Genomic DNA, 20,382 nt, shown 5'->3' on the forward strand with positions numbered 1-20,382 from the left:
TTATTTAATAGATTTATTATCTATAAAATTTATAAAATATATTATAATATTTATAAAATTTTATGCATTTATTAAGAAAAAACATCTAATTTTCAATATTCCAATCAAAAAGTATCAAAATATTATTTTTAAGATAAGATAGTATATATTGTTAAAAGCTAATATAAATCCACTTGTTTAATATAGGATCATTTATTTTTTAATTTTGATAATAGTATTTAGCTATAGTACTAACTGAGAATACTTAGCATAAAAAAATAGAAAGTGTTTTTGATACAACAGAATTAAATCTTTTGTTTTAAATTTAAATTGTAGTATGTCTATTTTTAAATTCAATGAAATTATTTTTTGACTACTGACGCATAAATCGTAATATATTGAGCAACAGTCTTCTGAATTTAGTATTCCTCGTGAACTATTACAACCTATTACACACAGGTTGTATCCTGGCGGAAATTATATTATGAATACAAACAGCGTTCTACGGAAATACTTATATGATTATAATATATCTTTTTCCATATTTTCTATTTATTTTATGTAAATATTTATCTTAAATTTTGTTATCATTTTTTATATATATTCTCACATTTAAAAAATTTTATATATAATAATTAAAATTTATTATTTGCAATTTTTTTATATATAAATATTTTTAGTAAAGAACACAATTTTTTTTTAATATATAAAAAATTGTTTAATTTCTATTTTACTTATTTATAAATCCATTCTATTGCAAATTTTTTTTATTTATCTTTTTAAGATCTTTGCAAACATTAATTTTTCTCTTATCCTTCTTATGTATTTTATAATAATGATACATTAAGTTATAGTAGTTGTTAGAATTTGTATTTTTTTTATTTTGTAAATAGAATTGTGGATTTGTAAAATATAAAATCTTACTCTTTTCAAACCTTTATGATAACCTTTAAGATTTAACTTTGGATAAACTTATCAATATTATAAAATAATGATAATGATGTATAATTAAGTAATAATTAAGAAAGTAATACCTATTACATAATACTTTTACCGCATTTTCATATTATATTTCGAATAAACTATTTTAAACATTTTTAACAAATATTAGAATTATTTATTTTTTTAAAATATTTCATAAATTATTTAATAAACTAGATATATTAATAAATTAGATATTTTCTTTATTATAAATATTTAATCCTAGAATTTAGTTTATATAATTATTATAATTTATAATTTTTTTTTATTCCTCTTTCCTCTAGAAAATTGTACATGATATTTTCATAATATTTCAAATAAAACGAAATTATCGATGAGTAAGTATATCGTAATTTATGGAATGGCAAAAACCATGAAGCGCGTTACATGACATAATTAAAAATCGTATAATCCTTGAATCAACACTGAGCATATTTTTGATGTAAATCATAATTAAAAGTCTATATTATCCATATATTTTTATATGTCCAAATATATGTAATTTAACATCATTAAGCATGTTCGTAAAATAAAAGATATTTTATATATTATATATATATAAAATACGTTATCAATTTAGAATTTTCAAAATATTTTTTCAAGATAATGCTCAAACGTATCCAAAGTCAACGTTCTTCGTTGAGAAACTTAGAAATTGATAATACTATTATAAATAATAGTACAATAAATAATCGTCTCTACACAAAGATTATTTTTTTCATATATGATCTCAATCCAATTTACCATCGAATTTATAAAGATGATAGATTGTAATAATAGATTAATAAAGTATAAATTATTTATTGCAGGAGATTATTGTTCTTTTAAGAGAGATAAAACAAAATATATTAAGTTTCGATAATAAGTTTTAAGATTAAAAATTCTCGTACTTTAGATAAAAAGAAGAAAAAAAGGTTTATGTGCAAATAAAATTAGAAGCTTATTCACATTATCCTTTATCTCACAAATTTTTTATGAATTAAATTCTGTATTTAAAAATTCTGTATTTAAACTTGATCTCACGTATCTTTATTTTCTGTTTTTCTGTTTTCTTTTTCCAAAGCAAAATTTCTTACTATTAATCGATCAATCGCATATCGAATCGTTCTCTTATATTTTTTCAATAATGAATATCGAAACTTCGATAAATCTCGATTCATAAGTAGGAATACCAAACAAGGGATGACGATAGATATTTCTTTTTCTTCTCGAATTGTTGCAAGAAAAAAAGTGATATAATTAGACCCTGAATACTTTAAAATGTTTGTCTCCGATTGGATTGTTCTCCAGTGACGTTATTGCTTTAAAGACGGCCAAAGGAGAAGGGGAGAAGAAGTTACGGCACAAACTGTCGAAGAAGCACAGCGCATTTAAATGGCCGGTCGCGTGTTGCCGCGGATTCAGTATTATCGTCCTCTCGAAATCGGATACTATTTCACATTTTTCCATTCGTGCATTACATCCACGATAAATAGCCATCCTTCGATTTTTTTTATCAAGTGTCATCTGTATTCTACTCGGAAGATTTTCATCAAGAAAACCGCGAATACGAGGTTAGAAGTGAACGCGCGCGATCCACGAACGATCGCGTTTATATGTATGATTATTCGTTTGCATGACAATTTTTTTTTCATATTTTATCGGTTTTCGCTTAATTGCGAAATGAGATGTATTACGAATACAAGAAGAATAAATAAGTCTCGATCCTAGATCGATTTTAGTTACGAAGTCAAGAAATTCACTTTCGATTTCTTGAAACACAAAAGTTCGAGGAGACAGTGACAAACAAAGCAATCGTTCTCATCATTCACTTCTTAAGTAAGTTTTGGATTTTTTTCAATTAATCTTCCTTTTTTTTTTACTTCTTTTTTTAGTGAATATTATTGAAAATGATGAATGCTTTTATATTTAACACAATCGAAAAATATTTGGTAATGATAAATTTTTTTAAATGATGTTACTTCTTTAAATAAAATGTGAATAAATTGTGTTGATTTATTTGGTCTTCTTGAGACACTTTTTTAGATATATACATGCATAAATTTACTTAGAATAAAAAAAACCGGTTCTCATTGGTTATATTTATTACTATGTAGTAGACACGTGTTCAGATGACGGAGAATTTCAATTATCTTATATGCAGTTTGGATATTAAATAATACTAAAATATAATGTTTTGAATTTTTTATGTATTAATGTTTATACTTGTGATGATTTTTTTATTGAAAATTAATGAAATGAAAATTTAAATTTAAAATTTTTTGAAATTAAAATTAATATTGAATTTTAATAATGAATTATATTGTTAGAATTATATTGTTTTTATTTTTGCTGACAAATAATTTCCATAACTATGTAATTTTCATAGTAATGAATTAAAAAAATAAAGAAGGATACATTAATATTAAACAAAATACAAGTAAAAATATAGTAATAAAATAAACGTAAACGAAAAAGATTAGGCACAGTTAGATAAGATAGAAAAAGTATTCTTCAATTTTAGTATTTTGTAATCATCAACGAAGTATGTTGATTACATGAAAAAAGGTAAATATTGAATGTTACTGTATCGCGATCGATTCAATTAATTATCTTTATGAGATCTTGCTCTTATACTCGACAAGTTTAATTTGTGTCGTTCTTCTTCGAAGCATGTAAATAATGTCGAAATCACCAACATATGTTTATCTGGTAAGCATCAGGAATTGCTCAAAAATTTGGCCCAAATTGTTTCATGAAAAATTTATCAATAAGTTAATAAAATAAAATATAATTAATAAAATAAATTATTTCACATTGTATAAAAATTATAAAATTAAAATTGTTAAATATGTAAAGCATTATCATTTAAAAATACATTATTTCTTATTTTTCCCACAATCAAAAAAAAAAATTAAAGATTTAATTATTAAATCTAAAGATCAAAAATAATTACTTTAAAATTTTGTTTTATCATATATTTATAAACAATCAAGTAAATGAAATTTAAATACAAAATTATATTAATTAGAATATTTAAATTAATTTTGATTTATTAATATTATCAATCCTAATATTATCAATTTATTATTTTCCTAATATTATTTTTCGAAAGAAAACTTTAAATTATGCATTTAGATATTGAAATCTTTTAATTTTTTAACATTTGAAGTTTTTTGTTATGAATTTAATCATAAATCGAAGATTGTACACAAATCAAGTTCAAAATTTAACGGCATCACAGATTGAAGTTTATTCTGAGTATTATCTAACCTTATGATCTATCGTTCCTCTATAATAGTCTTGCTATCATGATGCAGCTCTTATTGTTCTTTATATAAATCCTAAATTATTAGCTTATATCAATAATAAATATCACATGAAAGCAATTAATATCATTTAATGTTAAATCAATTGTTTGAACCATTAATTTTAATATATCGCATAACTAGAATATAGTACTTTTCTTTTATTTATCTTTTCTTTATTTTTTTTTTTTTTTGATAAAATATCATATTATTTAATTAATTAATAATTAAACAAATAAATTTACAATTTTTGTAAATTCAACTTGAAATATTTTTTAAAATAAGAAATAATTTTAAAAATAATTGTTTATAATAAACAACAGTACATATTTCTTATAAAATTACTAAATACCAGTAAATTTAAAAAATTTTTTTTAATTATTATTTTTTTTTTAAATTATTATCAAATTTATAAATGAAATTTAATGAAATATTACAATAATTTGAAGATAATTGTTTTAAGAAATAGTTTAAAAATAGAATTCCATATAGAAAGTACAAACATTTTGTCTAATTTTTTGCATATCTATATATATATATATAATATTTATCTTTATTGCAGTATTTAGAGCTCGTTATTTGGCTATAGTTAAGTATTTAAATAAGATGTCGAGACGCACGTGCCATGGAATATTAACTTCTATTGTACGCGTTGTTGGATCTCTATAGTTAAAAAACGAAACGACGACGACACATTGAAATTGCAGCTTATTTGCAAAAGAAAGAAAAACCGTCGGTTGTTCATTTATTATTATTGTTGTATGCGCATCAATCATCAATATTTTCCTTGACGAGAATCGTTTGCAATTAAGACGTTCGGTTTTCTTTTCACAATGGCAAATGGTGTCTCCTGATGATAATTTGTTACTTATCTGAGAAAAAATTCACTATGCGAAAATTATTGTATCTTAGTATAATGAGAATATTATTATATCTATTTAATGTAGATCTAACAACATTTAGACATAAGAAAATTCGAGCAGTTTGTTCAACTTTATAACTAGATCTGAAACAATCAACTTTGAAACAAACTTATAATGAAATCTTAGAGATTTGAAATAGTGTAGATCATTTGCTGTGTACAAGATTTATGGATATATGCTAAGTTGAGTTAAATCGTAATTGAGTGAAAAAGAACACAAAAAAATAGAGAATAATGATATATACAATGTATAGGATGATGATCATGGGTTTACATAAAAGAAATTTATATTTTCATTTACAGTAATTATATTACATATCACTCTCGAGTTGAATAAATAAAGTAAATATAAATATAAAAAAATATAAATAAAAATACAATGATATTGCTTGTAAAAACAAAAATGGAAAAAAATTAGTAAATCATTATTAATTAAGTAAATCATTAAGAATAAATATATTATTTCTTTTTTATTTTTATTTTTTTTTAATTTATTTCATCATAAATTTTACATATTATACAATATATATTCTTGAAAGTTTAGGAACAAAATAAAATTTTTTTGTATATCTCATTTTATTTATACTATTTTTATATTAATAATAGATAATATTTAATATCGATTATTACAAATAGAAAATCAATAATTAAAAGTGAATAAAAATTAATATAACGAAATCATTTGAGCATAAATAGCATATAATTTGTTAAATCATATAATTTATTTCTAATTATGTTTGATTCATTATTTTATTCCATTAAATATATATATATATATATATATATATATTTAGATTTTATGATTGAAAATATGCTTCTAATTTCTAAAAATAAAATATGCCTCAGATATTATTATGCAAGGAAATAATTAATTCGATTCATTTCAATGAAAGAATACATATTTATTATGTTTTTTCTACTTATATTTCAATGTACAACCAACTAATTATAAAGTGCAAAAAAATTTATCATTAACTCGTTTTTTCATTATCATCCTCTTTTTATCAATATTTATGAGACAATTTTATTTTACAACGAATTTTTTTAAACAGCAAATAAATATTCTATAAATTATTATAATTCAATAATTAATTAAATAAATTTTTAATATATTGATATGAAAACAATTCTATAATTATAAAAAATAGTATAAATTGTAAAATCCTCAAATTCATTTTACATTGTTTAAACACTTTATTATCAAGTTTTAATCCATTACAAAACATACAAGTTATATCATTTTATAATTTATAATTTCGTAATAATATTTTGTAATTTCTTTCGGTTGTTACATCAAGTGAAAGGCAATATTTTCTTTAAGAAGATATAATGATATAACTAAAAATGTGTATACAAAATGGAGGCGTCTCTTTATTTACTCCCTTCAATGAGAATATCTGCATCTGCGCAGAAGAATCCTCGAGATTGGAACCAGTTTGATAGGTTGTATCACATAGTTATCCACAACCGCCTTCGAGCGCATACAGATTTTTTACATTTTCAAGGCAATGGTAACAATTTCCAGTTGGGACAGGCCGATTAACATATATCGTATAATTTTGTGGGCAAAGATTGAAACGAGATGGTGAGGCAGCAGGCACGGTCATTCGTGATTTGCATGAAAAACAATGTTGGGATGAATTAATTTGCGAGCGCGCGGTTTGAACTACATATCTAACCATATACATACGTTGGGAGCCGGTGATCGGGAGAACCGCGTGACAGAGTTGATTCAGAAGCACGTGATTGCACGGAATGACCGGTTGCATGAGCGAATCATGTGACACGCGTTCTCGTGTAATAATGCTTTTTTTTCTTCTTTTTTTCCTTTCGTTTCACTCCCCTCCCGACCACGTCTCTATGGTGTTTACCTAACTGATTGGAATAAAAACGCGATATCGAGCCAATCAGGCATTCCAAGATGCGAAGGTGGATTAATGGATTTACGGATTGCAAAATTCATTCGATATTTTCTTCGACTTTTCTAAAATATGAAACTTGATAACTTTCAGTTTTTCTAATCGAGATATCTTCTCTTTCTCTTCTCAAAAAAAATGGAATAATTGATAAAAATGTGACTTTAGTTTGAATACTAGATAGGTTTTTCGATATAATTTTTAAATTTTAATAAATATTTTCACTTTTATTTAATTTCAAAATTGAATATTTATATATAATTGGATATTTTTCTTGTATTTGCAATATCTTATATAAGTATGATAGTCAATATCATGATAATTGATATATTTTATGAAATATATTTATATATTGTTGAAAAAGAAATCTTATGACTTATTTTTAAAAATATTTTTTATTATTTATTATTTATTATTTAATTCTATAGTGTTGGATATTTGAAAAAGGATATTTTAATTATTTGAAAATGGTAAATTAAACATAAGAAATTAAATGTGAAATATTTGAACAATTGGATACTTTTATAATCAACTGTATATAATATATGTATACTGAATCTTAATATATTGAACGTCATGTGATTGCCAAGAAATTTATTTGATGTTAAAGCAATCTTGAACCTCGAACTACTTACATACTTTTAAATTATTTGTCATTCCATAAATTAATACCAAATGAATCAAAATTTCACAATGATAAAAATAAAACATATAAACATTGAAAATCAATTTTGACATAAATTTAATATTAAACACTATCAATTTATTAAATCTAATCAATTATATTTTTGGACTATTTTTTAATTCAATTGTAATTTTTCATTTTTATTTTAAGTTAGAGGAAAAGAATTTTGATTAACATAATTTCTAATTTCAATTTTGTACAAAAAAATAAATATAATAATATTTTATATATATATATATATAATGTATAATGTGTAATGTATAATGTATAATGTATAATGTATAAAAATTTAATAAGGATAAAATATTCTTATTTGAAAAAACCTTGAGAATAAATAAGAGATAATTGATTGATTGATTTGTTTGAAGTTTTAAGATATAACGGATATGACGAAAGCGCATAACAAGTTTTGCAAACGAAAGGTTTCTAGTATGTTCTATAATTGTCATTGATATTTGATATATTGAAGAGATATATATTATATCGATTTAATATATTTGATATAAAGCAATTAAATATAAAGCAATGAATTAAAAAATACTTTATCAATTATCAGATCTAAAAATAAAAACTGCAAAAAATTAAATAATTAAAAAATTTTTGATTCATTGAATTCACTTTTATATAATTATCACTTGTATTGAAACAAATATTTAAATATATTTTGCAAAAAAAAATTGTGAATTGAAAATAATTTTTTAAATTGTCTTAAATTCAATATTCAATATTTGCTTATAATTTACGCCAATTAATCGTGCGAAATTCTAATTTACATTTTTAAATCAGTTAATAGGAGAAAAATAGAACAAGTATTTATAGATTGTAAATATACTTGTTAACAAATTAGTTATATATAATCGTTCAAATATTTGCAATTACTTTTTTATTTCTTATTTCTAGAAAATTATATTTTGTACTAAATTTTATATTAATGGTATAATACATTTGCTATTGATAACTTTTTTATTTTGACATTTAAATATTTAATCAAAGAATTTTCTAAGAAAATAAAATTCTATGTTAATTATTTTTTTTTAAATTTTTAGTTCTATATATAATTCTATTTATTTAAATAGATAAAATTTTTATCATTAATGATTTATTAAATGGCAAAGTAAATATATTATGTAATTATCAATGAAACATTTCTATCTGCCAAATATTCTCCATAATCAAGAACCTGAGCAAACGAATTATCTTTCATAATATCATAAATCATAATCCATGTGACAAACATAATTTATCGTTAACTAAGCAGCGTATTCATGTGACTTGAGTTTCGTAATATAACTAATTAAAAAAAAACACATCGAAGAATTCTTGCAGACGTAAGTCGTCAGATTGTGACTTATCTGAAATCGTAAGTTGATCTACTATTCTCATATTCAATATGTAATAGAATGTAATCTGTTTCGCTATTAATAATGTTCACGGTTGCACAGTTTTATTGTTTACGTTCTTACAAGTTATGTTGATCGATATAACTTGATATAACATACATTGGACTAAATAAAGTCCAATAAAAACCCATGAAGCACAAGTGAGAATCGTGTAAGAAATCACGTATGCAAGAATTTTAACGAATTTATTAATTTATTAATAATTTGTTTCATGATCTAATTATGTATGTATATATCGCCAATGATAATTAAATAATATATACATATATATATATATAGGCGTCTATTCCAATTTATTATTGTGTTTAATGAAATTTAAATTATATCAAGTTAATCCTAAACATTTTTTTATATTTATAATATTTTCAGAGATATGAAATTTAATAAAAGCTTTTTTAGAAAATCTCATTTAAATCTCATAAAATATTTAATAATTGCTTTTATTTATATTTCAAATTCTTATTTTTTCTTTTTTTTTATTTTTAATATTTGCTGGTAAGAAAGATTATTAAAATTATATTAAATAGATCAAAGAGATTAAAATATTCAAATAGTATTAAAATTTATTATAGATAAGATAATATTTAATTTTTTTGTTATCGAGCTCTTCAAAGAGCTTATTTGCGTTTTTAAATATGGGATAATCAAATTATATACTTATATAAATTCCATATTCATTTTATTATCTATATTATCATAATATTATATACATATATATATAAAAGTTAAAATTCAAATTGTTAAAATTTTATTAATTTATAAAAATTTATTCAATTGTTTAATGTAATTAAATTTACGCGAAACATTGAATTTTCAGAATGAACAAACCGAATGGTGCAGGAGATATAAATCAAAAGAATGGTAATGAAGTATACATAAATCATGGTTTGACTGGATCTAGGGATAGCTTGGATATTGATCGTTCGAATAGTTCTCAAATTCTGCATGATTCTTATGAAAGTCATCGAGAAATACAAGGTTCTTCAGATTTTATCCGTAAGCAGATCAGTGCTAAAATGACTAATTCAAATGTTTATTTACATAAAATTACATAAACATAAATTACTTAAATTCTTAATTCTTTTTTATCCGCAATTAAATATATGATAATAAATTCTAAACCAAGAAATAAAAAAATGAATAAATTTTCTGTATAATATATTCAATGTATAATAACTAATTGTATTTACATATGTATAACATTATACATATATAATATGTTTTAATAATTTCTCTAACACAAATAATGAAACTTGAATTCTGATTAAAAAATAAAAGATTTCATTCTATTTGGATAATTATAATTGATTAATTTGCTTATAACTGTTTTAATATAGATTGTTTACTTGGATAAACAAAAGATATTATTAATTTTATTTTTATTTTCTTCTTTTTCCTTTCTTGCAGTGGTGGAAGAATCTGGAGATTATGGAATGGAACAAAAAGATAGTTTTCTTAATTCCACGATGTATCAGTTGAGGCGACGTTGTAGATCAATCTGTACGAAGAAAACTGTTTATAAGAGAGTACCAATTTTAAATTGGCTACCCAGATATAATGGACATGATGCACTCGGTGATCTCGTTGCTGGTGTCACCGTTGGTCTCACTGTAATCCCACAATCGTTAGCATACGCTAATGTAGCAGGTTTACCACCTCAAGTTAGTATAATATTGAACAATGATTCATAAAGAAGCAATTTCAAAACAATTTTACAATATCTATTAACGAGATTTCTTGTCCACCAATGCAGAATAATTAAACAAGATTATTAATAAACAAATTAATATTTTATAAACAATGTAATATTTTATAGTGAATGATTATGAAAATCGTTCTAACAATTATACTATTATTATATTTCACAGTATGGATTGTATGGTAGCTTTCTAGGATGTTTTATTTATGTTATATTCGGATCTTGTAAAGACACACCGATGGGACCAAGTGCCATCATCTCTCTGCTCACGTACCAAACAGTTGCACGCCTTGATGAACCATTGAAACATGCGATACTTCTCTGTTTCTTGTCTGGAATAATAGAACTTATAATGGGTATATTTGGTCTCGGTAAATATCAATAATATTTCATGATCACAAAAAAGAATTAATTTTTAGATATAATTTATTAATGATATATTTTTTAGGATTTTTAATCGATTTTGTGTCAGGACCTGTAAGTTCTGGATTTACATCAGCAGTAGCTTTAATAATTATAACATCACAAATAAAAGATATACTCGGTATTCCTGCGAAAGGTTCGCAATTTCTTGAAATGTGGAAAAGTCTCGTTGGACATTTACATGAAACTTCAGCTTGGGATGCCGCACTTGGTGTAACTTGTATAGCGCTTCTTTTATTTCTCAGGGTATATACAATAAAAATTATTATCTATATAATAGAATTTTAACAGAAGTTTTACATGTTTTTTTTATAGCTTTTAGCATCGTATACAATTGGTCCTAAAGATGAAGAATTACAAAGTACAAAATATCGAATATTAAATAAATTCATATGGTTATTTGGTACTTCGCGAAATGCACTTCTAGTAATATTATCTGGTCTTTTGGGATATAGTTTTAGAAAAAAATCACCCTTCAAATTGGTTGGTAAGAACAATAAATATTAAGATAAACATTTTCAAAATTTTAAATTTTATTAATATATATAAATATAAATATATTGTATGATATAATTATATAATATATAATAATATAATTAAATTATATAATATAAATATAATTAATAATTAATATTATTAATTAATATTATTAATTAATAATTATTAATTATATTGAATTTATTAATATCTTCTTCTAGGATACATACCAGAAGGTATGCCAAATATACAACCACCACCATTTAGTTATATCAAATACGATAATACAACAGTCACATTTGTCGATATGATTTCAAATTTAGGTAGCGGTATTCTTGTTTTACCGCTTATCTCTTTAATGGAAGATATTGCTATTTGCAAAGCATTCTGTAAGCTAATATTTTTTTCTATTTATTACAAACGTTTTTCATAAAATATTAATATTATTTGTTATATGAAAAAAAAGGAAAGGTTTTTATATTTATTTCAGCAACTGGAAAATCAGTTGATGCAACACAAGAATTAATAGCAATTGGAATATCAAATATTGGTAATTCTTTTGTTCAGGCGTTTCCTGGTACAGGATCTCTTAGTAGAAGCGCGGTAAACAATGCTTCTGGAGTAAGAACACCAATGGGAGGCATTTATACTGGTAATAATTATTTTAATTAATTATCTAATTAAAATATTTTATAATTTTCAATTAATAACCCATATATTATTTTTTATACGATTATATTTTATGTAAATTTGATATAATTATAATTTTTATTTTAGGTACTTTAGTAATATTAGCCCTTCTCTTTCTTACTCCATACTTCAGTTATATTCCAAGGTGTACATTAGCAGCAATCATTATAGCTGCAGTAATATTTATGGTCGAAGTAAAAGTCGTAAAACCAATGTGGAGAACTAAAAGTAAATTTAGAATTTAAAATTTAAAAAATATATTTTTCAATTTTTTTGAAACATTAATACGTGTTTTAATATATATAATATTATATTTTTATAGAATCAGATTTAATTCCTGGTTTAGGAACATTCATTGCATGTTTATTGTTACAATTAGAAATTGGAATTTTATGTGGTATTGGAATAAATATTTTGTTCATTTTATATCATGCTGCAAGACCAAAAATATCTGTGGAAAAACTTATAGTATGTATTTTTAATTTTTTCTGTATTTTACATTATACAATATTTATTTTAAAAACTTTTTTATTTTAAAAACTAATTTTATATAAATATTTGTTTCAATTATATTTCTATATTATTTATAGTCTTTTAATTATTTATTAGTATATATTACTATTTATTACTATTACTATTTATTAGTATATAGTATTTATTAGTATATTTATAATATTAATATATCAATTGTTTCAGTCTCGACATGGTATTCGATATCTTATGTTAACTCCAGATCGATGTTTAATTTTTCCATCTGTTGATTATGTGCGAAATTTAGTAACAAAATATAGTCAAAGAACAGGGAATGTAGCGACACCAGTTGTAATCGATTGTTCTCATATTTATGGAGCAGATTTTACTGCAGCTACAGTAATTGAAACTTTAACAAAAGATTTTGCATCAAGGGGTCAACCACTATTTTTCTATAATTTAAAACCTTCGGTTTATGCTGTATTTGAAGGTGTTGCATCAACTGATTTTGTCGTTTATTATACTCAAGAAGCGTTAGACGATCTCCTAAAAGAAAGAGGATATATAAAGCAAATTAAATAATATACATTATTTATATTTCAAATGAATTAATACAACTTGGATTACCATTATTTTTTATTGATGATATAATGGTAGTCCTTTTTGTTATATGCAAAGTTGTTAAACAACGGTTTTCTTAATTATATTATTATTTTTTAATTTGTTTATAGATTTTACGAAAGTATGAAGTATAAGACAAATACTTTTCCAATTTATCATTCATGTTCAACAAAAACACATCAAGTATCATTGCATTTTATATTTAAAAATGCATTATATGATTAATGTAATATTTATATTAAATGTATTATAATATAGATATATTTTTAATCAATCATTTTTATGATGCGTTGAAAATAAATTATAATATTTTAATTATTTGTTATTATTGTTGTTATTACAACAAAAGTGCAGTATTAATGTAAACGCATTAATGTTACTGAATAAAAATTGTGAACAGATGTAATTGTAGTATTTTTATATGATTATTTATCTATATTCTAAATATATACATATATATATATATACATATATATATATATATATATATATATATAAAACACAGGATAATTATATAAAATACAGGATAATTCTCTTATTATTATCGAAAAATAATGTTATTTATCATACATTCAAATTTTTACTTCATACATATGTACATACAATAAAAAGCGGTAATTAGATTATACATATCGTCAAATAATTTTGAATATATTTATATTTTGTTTGTGACCACGTGTTAGGAGCAATAAACAAAGAGAACAAATAGAATAAGACAAGGATAGAGAAGAATAAAAATATTGAAATCAGCGCCATCTCCAGAGTGCCGCAAATGAAACTCAGATAGAAAGAATAAAAAATAATAAGAGAAAGATAGAAATAGATTAAGAATTAACTTTCAATGCCATCTCTTGACTTTCAAAGAGATTTCTTTAAAAATAAGGTAAAGTAGAGTAAGAATTGAATATCAGCGCCATCTTTCAATAATATATTTTTCAAGAACATTCAAGAGATGGCGTTGATATTCAATTCTTACTCTACTTTACCTTATTTTTAAAGAAATCTCTTTGAAAGTCAAGAGATGGCATTGAAAGTTAATTCTTAATCTATTTCTATCTTTCTCTTATTATTTTTTATTCTTTCTATCTGAGTTTCATTTGCGGCACTCTGAAGATGGCGCTGATTTCAATATTTTTATCCTTCTCTGTCCTTGTCTTATTGTTTGTTTTCTTTGTTTATATTGATCTTAATTTTGTAATCATAAATAAAATATCAAACTTTCATTATTTCATTTTCAAAATTAAAATGTATAAATATTACAAATATATTATTTTTAAATTCTAATAATTTTATTTTAAATATATAGTAATCTAATGAAAATATAGTCTATTACAGTAGAAAATATAGTATATTAATTTTAATCACTAATTTATATTTTATTTTTTATGTTTATTAGGATTAATTTATAAATTAATATATTAATCAATATTGAATTAATATTGTTATAATCGATTTGAAATAAATATCAATTCCAAAATAAATTATAAAAATCTGAAAAATATTTGTTCTATTTTTTAATTGTAATTTTTTATTGAAATTTAATTATTATTAATTGCAATCTTATTCTAACTTTAAAAATAATATTAAATTGATAAGGAAATTTTATTTTTTTTTTCAAATTCAAGATAATTTTATATTGCAATATTTTTATCTATTTTAAAAAGAAATCTTATACTATTTTTCAAATTTATAACAATGTTGTAATTGCAATGTGATGTATGTCTGCATATTGATTATTTTATAATATAATAAGAAAAATACATACATAAGAGAAATTATTTAATATATATAAAAATTTATTATTTATTTTATATTATCATAAAAAAACTAAATATTTAAAAAAGAAATATATAATATATTGTTTTTATTATATTATTTATTTTTCATTCACAATGATTATGCAAATAATTTTTTTCATTCACAATGATTATGCAAATATTTTTTTTCATTTACAATAATTATGCATAAAGATAAGGATAATATTTTTACGATAAAGATAAGTCGAAAAACAAATAGTAAATAAAAAAATGAGTTAAATAATAGATTTAATAGATAATTTTTAATTATTCCAATACATTTATTACGAAATAATATTAGAATAAAAAGTATAAATAGAGATAGTAAAGATAAGAGATAATAAATAGATAGAAAATCACGTAAGAATCAAAGAGAAATATATATATATATGTATATGTATGCACTACGCTATGAAACGGATCTATTATCGATCAGTTACATCTATTATCTGTTGAATGTTAAAATGAGACTTATATAAGTAAATGATATTTCTATTTTTCTTCAGTTCTTCGAGAATATTAGAAGCATAACTTATTAAATTATGGTAATGCAAAATTCATTATTTATGCCAATCGTTATTTCGATTGGCTTTTTTGTGATAATCTTGATTTTATATATAAAATACAATCGCACTTACTGGGAAAGAAGAGGTGTTCCTACTGTACCTGGTCACTGGTTATTCGGTAACATAAAAAAGATATTAGATCTAGAAAAACCTCCTGCTTACGTAATAGGTGATATATGCCAAAAAAGTTCTGAAAACGATGGCATTCTTGGAATTTACATATTTTTCAAACCATTCTTATTAATAAAAGATCCAGCAATAATGAAACAAATCTTAATTAAAGATTTCAATTATTTTTCGAATCGCAGTTTTACGATTCGATCATTTCAAGATGAAATTGGAAATACAAATCTTTTTTCATTGAAGAATCCCCAATGGAAATATTTAAGGTAATTACATTTATAAGTATTTATTAAAATATATCGAAAATTGATTTAATTAATATTTTTATTATTATTATAGAACTAAATTATCACCGATATTCAGTAGTGCAAAAGTGAAAAAATTATTCCATTTAATGGTTGAAGTTGCCAATTCGATGAATAAATATTTAGATGATGAATTTTCAAACAGTACGAAAACGAAAACTATTATGATAAAAGATGTTACTCTAAAATATACCACTGATGTCATATCTTCTGTTGCTTTTGGAATTCAAGTAAATTCATTTAATCCTAAAACATTACAATTTTATGAAGAAGGTATTTGTTAAAAAATGTTCGAAAGATTATATTATTTTCATATATATATATATATATATATATATATATATGATAATTTAATATAATATATGATAATTTTATCTCATTATATTTCTTTGTTCTCTTAAAAGCTCAAAAAGGACTCAAAATGACATTTTTTCGTGGCATTCAATTAATTATTTCGTTTTTCTTTCCAAAACTTTCGCCATATTTGAATGCTAGAATGTTAGGAACTTCGACAAATTTCTTTCGTAAAGTATTCTGGAATTCCATGGATAACAGAGAAATAACTAAAAATAAACGAGAAGATTTAATTGATTCTTTAATAGAATTGAAAAATGACAAACAAGATAAAGATTTCAGTCAGTACGATAAATATTCGATATTAATTATTCAAATATTTGATGTTATTTATTTAAAAAATTATAATTATATATAGAATTTGAGGGTGATGCATTGTTAAGTCAATCAGCAATTTTCTTTATTGCTGGACGCGAGTCAACTGTATCAACTATATGCTTCACGCTTTATGAACTGGCTAAACATCCAGAAATTCAAAGACGAACACGAGAAGAAATTAATGAGAAATTAAAGGAACATGGAATGACTTATGAAGGTGTTCAAAGCATGAAATATCTTCATCAAGTTGTATCAGAAATTCTACGACTTTATCCTCCGGCTCCAATTATCGATCGAGTTGCCGTGGCGGATTATAAGGTGAGCCAAGAATTAAAATATCAAGAATTGATATTAACTATTTATACATATATATTTTAAGAAATTAATTCTTAAAAATTTATTCGTTAAATTTATATGAAATATTTACATTTTTGTAACTTTCATTAGTAATTTTTTAAAATTTTTTTTATATATTATTTTTTTAATAAAACGAAATAAATACTCGAAGCATTATATAATCAAACAAATATAATAGATAAATTGATCTTTATTTGATATTTATAGATACGTTTCAGAATGAAAATTCATCGCTTTAATACATTTTTTTCTCATATGTTTTTTCTACTTTAAATTTATTTTTATTTTTAATTCGTTTGATTTTATAATTATTATTTTTCTTGCATAATATAATAAATGCATGAATTTGAATAATAAAAGATTCATAAAAAAAACAAATATTTTTTTCACTATTAAAAGGCTATTAAAAGTCTATTTACATACTATTTGAATATCTTTTAACATATAGAATTTGCAATTACAAAATATATATCTGCAATTTTTATTCGTTATATAACATTCATTTAACAAATTAGCAATTTTTTTTATTTTTTTTTATCGAATTAATAAAATTAATAAAATTTTATATCAAATAATACTTTTGACTAACATACAAAAAATTAATATTTTGTTTTCATTATTTGATTTAAAATAGCAATAAAACAATTATTTTTCTTAGAATAACAATTATTTTATATTTCTTAGATACCAGGAACTGATATAGTCATAGAAAAAGGAACATCAGTTTTCATAGTTCTAACTGCACTTCATTGTGATCCAAAATATCATCCAGATCCTCTCCGTTTTAATCCTGATAGATTCAGTGATGAAAATAAAGAAAATATCAAGCAATGTACATATATGCCATTTGGAGAAGGACCAAGAATTTGCATTGGTAAATTGATACTTATAAAATTATTACAATGTTATTAATATTTATTATTATTATTATATTTATTATAATACTAATATTTACTAATATTTATTAATCGAATTTAATATAATGAAATATTTATTATAGGAGCTCGAATTGGTCAATTGCAATCTATTATTGGTTTGATTACTATAATTAAAAGTTATGAAATTTCATTAAATTCTAAATGCAAAGGTGATCTTGATATTCGTAATATTTTTTTATCACCAGTAAACGATTTTAGTTTAAATTTAACAAAAATATAAATAATCTTTATATTTTATATTTTAATTATTTGTTTACAAATAAAACGTTTAATTTACATTTTATAATAAAAATATTGCATTGTTACATTTTATAGTAAAAATGAATAAAATTTTACAATGATAGTACAATATTTAATAAATATAGAATATTTAATCCAGTTCTAAAAAAATATATTTCCTGCATGTTGTATTGACATTTCTTTGAACTGAAATCAAAGAAAAACTGAAATCAAACACCAACATATATAATACATATGTTTTATAAATATTTTTTTTATATATTGTGTATATTATAATCAAATTTATTCATAATTTAAAACAAATAATATCAAATTATGGTATAAAAAGATATATATAGAATATTTCTAACAAATAAATGATAAATAATATATATTTGGAAGAGAAAAGGAAAAAAAGAGAGTGTATGTAAAAATAACGATAAACAGAAGAGAATGACAAAGCAACGCAAAAGAATTGATAAAAGAAAAAGAAAGAGGAATTAATCAAGAAAGAAAGAAAGAGAAATTGATAAAGAAAAGAAAGAAGATAAAAAAGAAAAGAGAAGAATGACAAAGGAGGCTCAGAAGAAGATAACAAGAGTGCAATGATAAAGAACGGATAGGAAAGATGATAAAATACAGGAATGATAAAAAAGAAAAAAGAAAAAAAAGAAGATAAAGAAGAGGGAAAGAAGAAAATCATAAAAGTATAAGTGGCAAAGAAGAATAGAAGGAAATGATAAAGGAAGCAAAAGAAAGATGACAAAGGAAATGAATAACAGATGATAATAAAAAAGAGAGAAAGAGAATGATAAAGGAAGAAAAAGATATGGAAGACTGACGAAAATAGATTGACAATAGAAAGGAGAGAATAAAAATGAAAAAAAAAGAATAACAAAGAAATATAGAAGGATAGTAGCAATTAATTAATTTATTCATTGTTTAATAAAAAAATAAATCGATAATTTCTTTTCAATAAAAAAATATTTATTATATTCAACAGATTTCCTACATGTTTGAATTTATTCGTTTAATCAGTGGCATGTACACAACATTACGGCTAATTCTTAATCTAATGATTAATTTATACTACTTTACAGACAAATTGTTAATCTATATTACTTGTATTATTATTATATTGATACTAAAAATTTCATATAATAGTTCCTGAAATATTTGGATGGATTAACACTTAATATATAAAATTTAAAAAAATAAATGTAAAATATTCAGTTTTGTAATTAGAAAATATCAGTGTAAAGAAATCAATATGTAAAAAGTTAATGTATTAAATATCATAATTAAAATTAAATAAAATCAAAAAATGTATCTTTAATTTAAATGATCAAAAATTGTTTTTTAAAGAGATAAATAAGTAATAATATATAAAACATTAAAAAAAAAGATAGTTATAATAGATAAGTAAAAATTAATTCATAATTAAATATATATGTAAATAAATAATATATATAACATAATATCATAAAAATTTCTAAGTTCCTAGAAAAATTTTACATACCAATTCTTGTTCGATTATATTTTTCTAATACAAAATCGAAATTTGGTCTGTCAAAAATTTTTATCTTAGAATTTCCAAAAAAATTTTACGTACGGTTTCTTTTCGAAATATATAATTCTTATTCATTATAGATAAAGTAATTTTAATAACCATTCTATGACTATGAATAATCATGGATTAGATAAGATCTTATAAAATAATTTTGATTAGTTTTTTTAATTAATCTTTGAAAAATAAATTAATTTTTTTATTGTCGATATATAATAAATTTCAGTATTTTTAAAAGAAATGGTATGATTAATATGACTAATTGAAAACTATTTACAAATTTATTTT

General features: G+C 22.0%; 2 protein-coding genes across 5 annotated transcripts; both read left to right on the top strand.

Annotated features, from left to right (window-relative positions):
- Nucleotides 1-2,037: 2,037 nt before the first annotated feature.
- On the top strand, nt 2,038-13,957 carry LOC107997771 (sodium-independent sulfate anion transporter). Of its 4 annotated transcripts, none has more exons than XM_062081105.1 (11): nt 2,038-2,778; nt 9,988-10,148; nt 10,578-10,831; nt 11,039-11,240; nt 11,318-11,538; nt 11,608-11,779; nt 11,991-12,158; nt 12,260-12,421; nt 12,547-12,687; nt 12,782-12,927; nt 13,156-13,957. In XM_062081105.1, the coding sequence occupies exons 2-11, from the start codon at nt 9,989-9,991 to the stop codon at nt 13,510-13,512; spliced, it is 1,983 nt and encodes a 660-aa protein (XP_061937089.1). In that variant the 5' UTR covers nt 2,038-2,778; nt 9,988; the 3' UTR covers nt 13,513-13,957. The 4 variants fall into 4 exon arrangements, with proteins under 4 accessions (XP_061937089.1, XP_016912094.1, XP_016912093.1 ...); XM_017056604.3 differs by having other exon boundaries at nt 2,040-2,778; nt 9,988-10,166; XM_028666672.2 differs by lacking the exon at nt 2,038-2,778 and adding an exon at nt 9,114-9,130 and having other exon boundaries at nt 9,988-10,166.
- A 1,828-nt stretch (nt 13,958-15,785) lies between these two features.
- LOC107997701 (cytochrome P450 6k1) lies at nt 15,786-19,852 on the top strand. Its single transcript, XM_017056468.3, has 6 exons — nt 15,786-16,302; nt 16,376-16,614; nt 16,746-16,976; nt 17,054-17,331; nt 18,055-18,244; nt 18,371-19,852. The coding sequence occupies exons 1-6, from the start codon at nt 15,890-15,892 to the stop codon at nt 18,526-18,528; spliced, it is 1,509 nt and encodes a 502-aa protein (XP_016911957.1). The 5' UTR covers nt 15,786-15,889; the 3' UTR covers nt 18,529-19,852.
- The last annotated feature ends 530 nt before the right edge of the window (nt 19,853-20,382 follow it).

Source organism: Apis cerana, linkage group LG11, assembly GCF_029169275.1.
Source record: "Apis cerana isolate GH-2021 linkage group LG11, AcerK_1.0, whole genome shotgun sequence".
In the NCBI taxonomy this organism is placed as follows: domain Eukaryota; kingdom Metazoa; phylum Arthropoda; class Insecta; order Hymenoptera; family Apidae; genus Apis; species Apis cerana.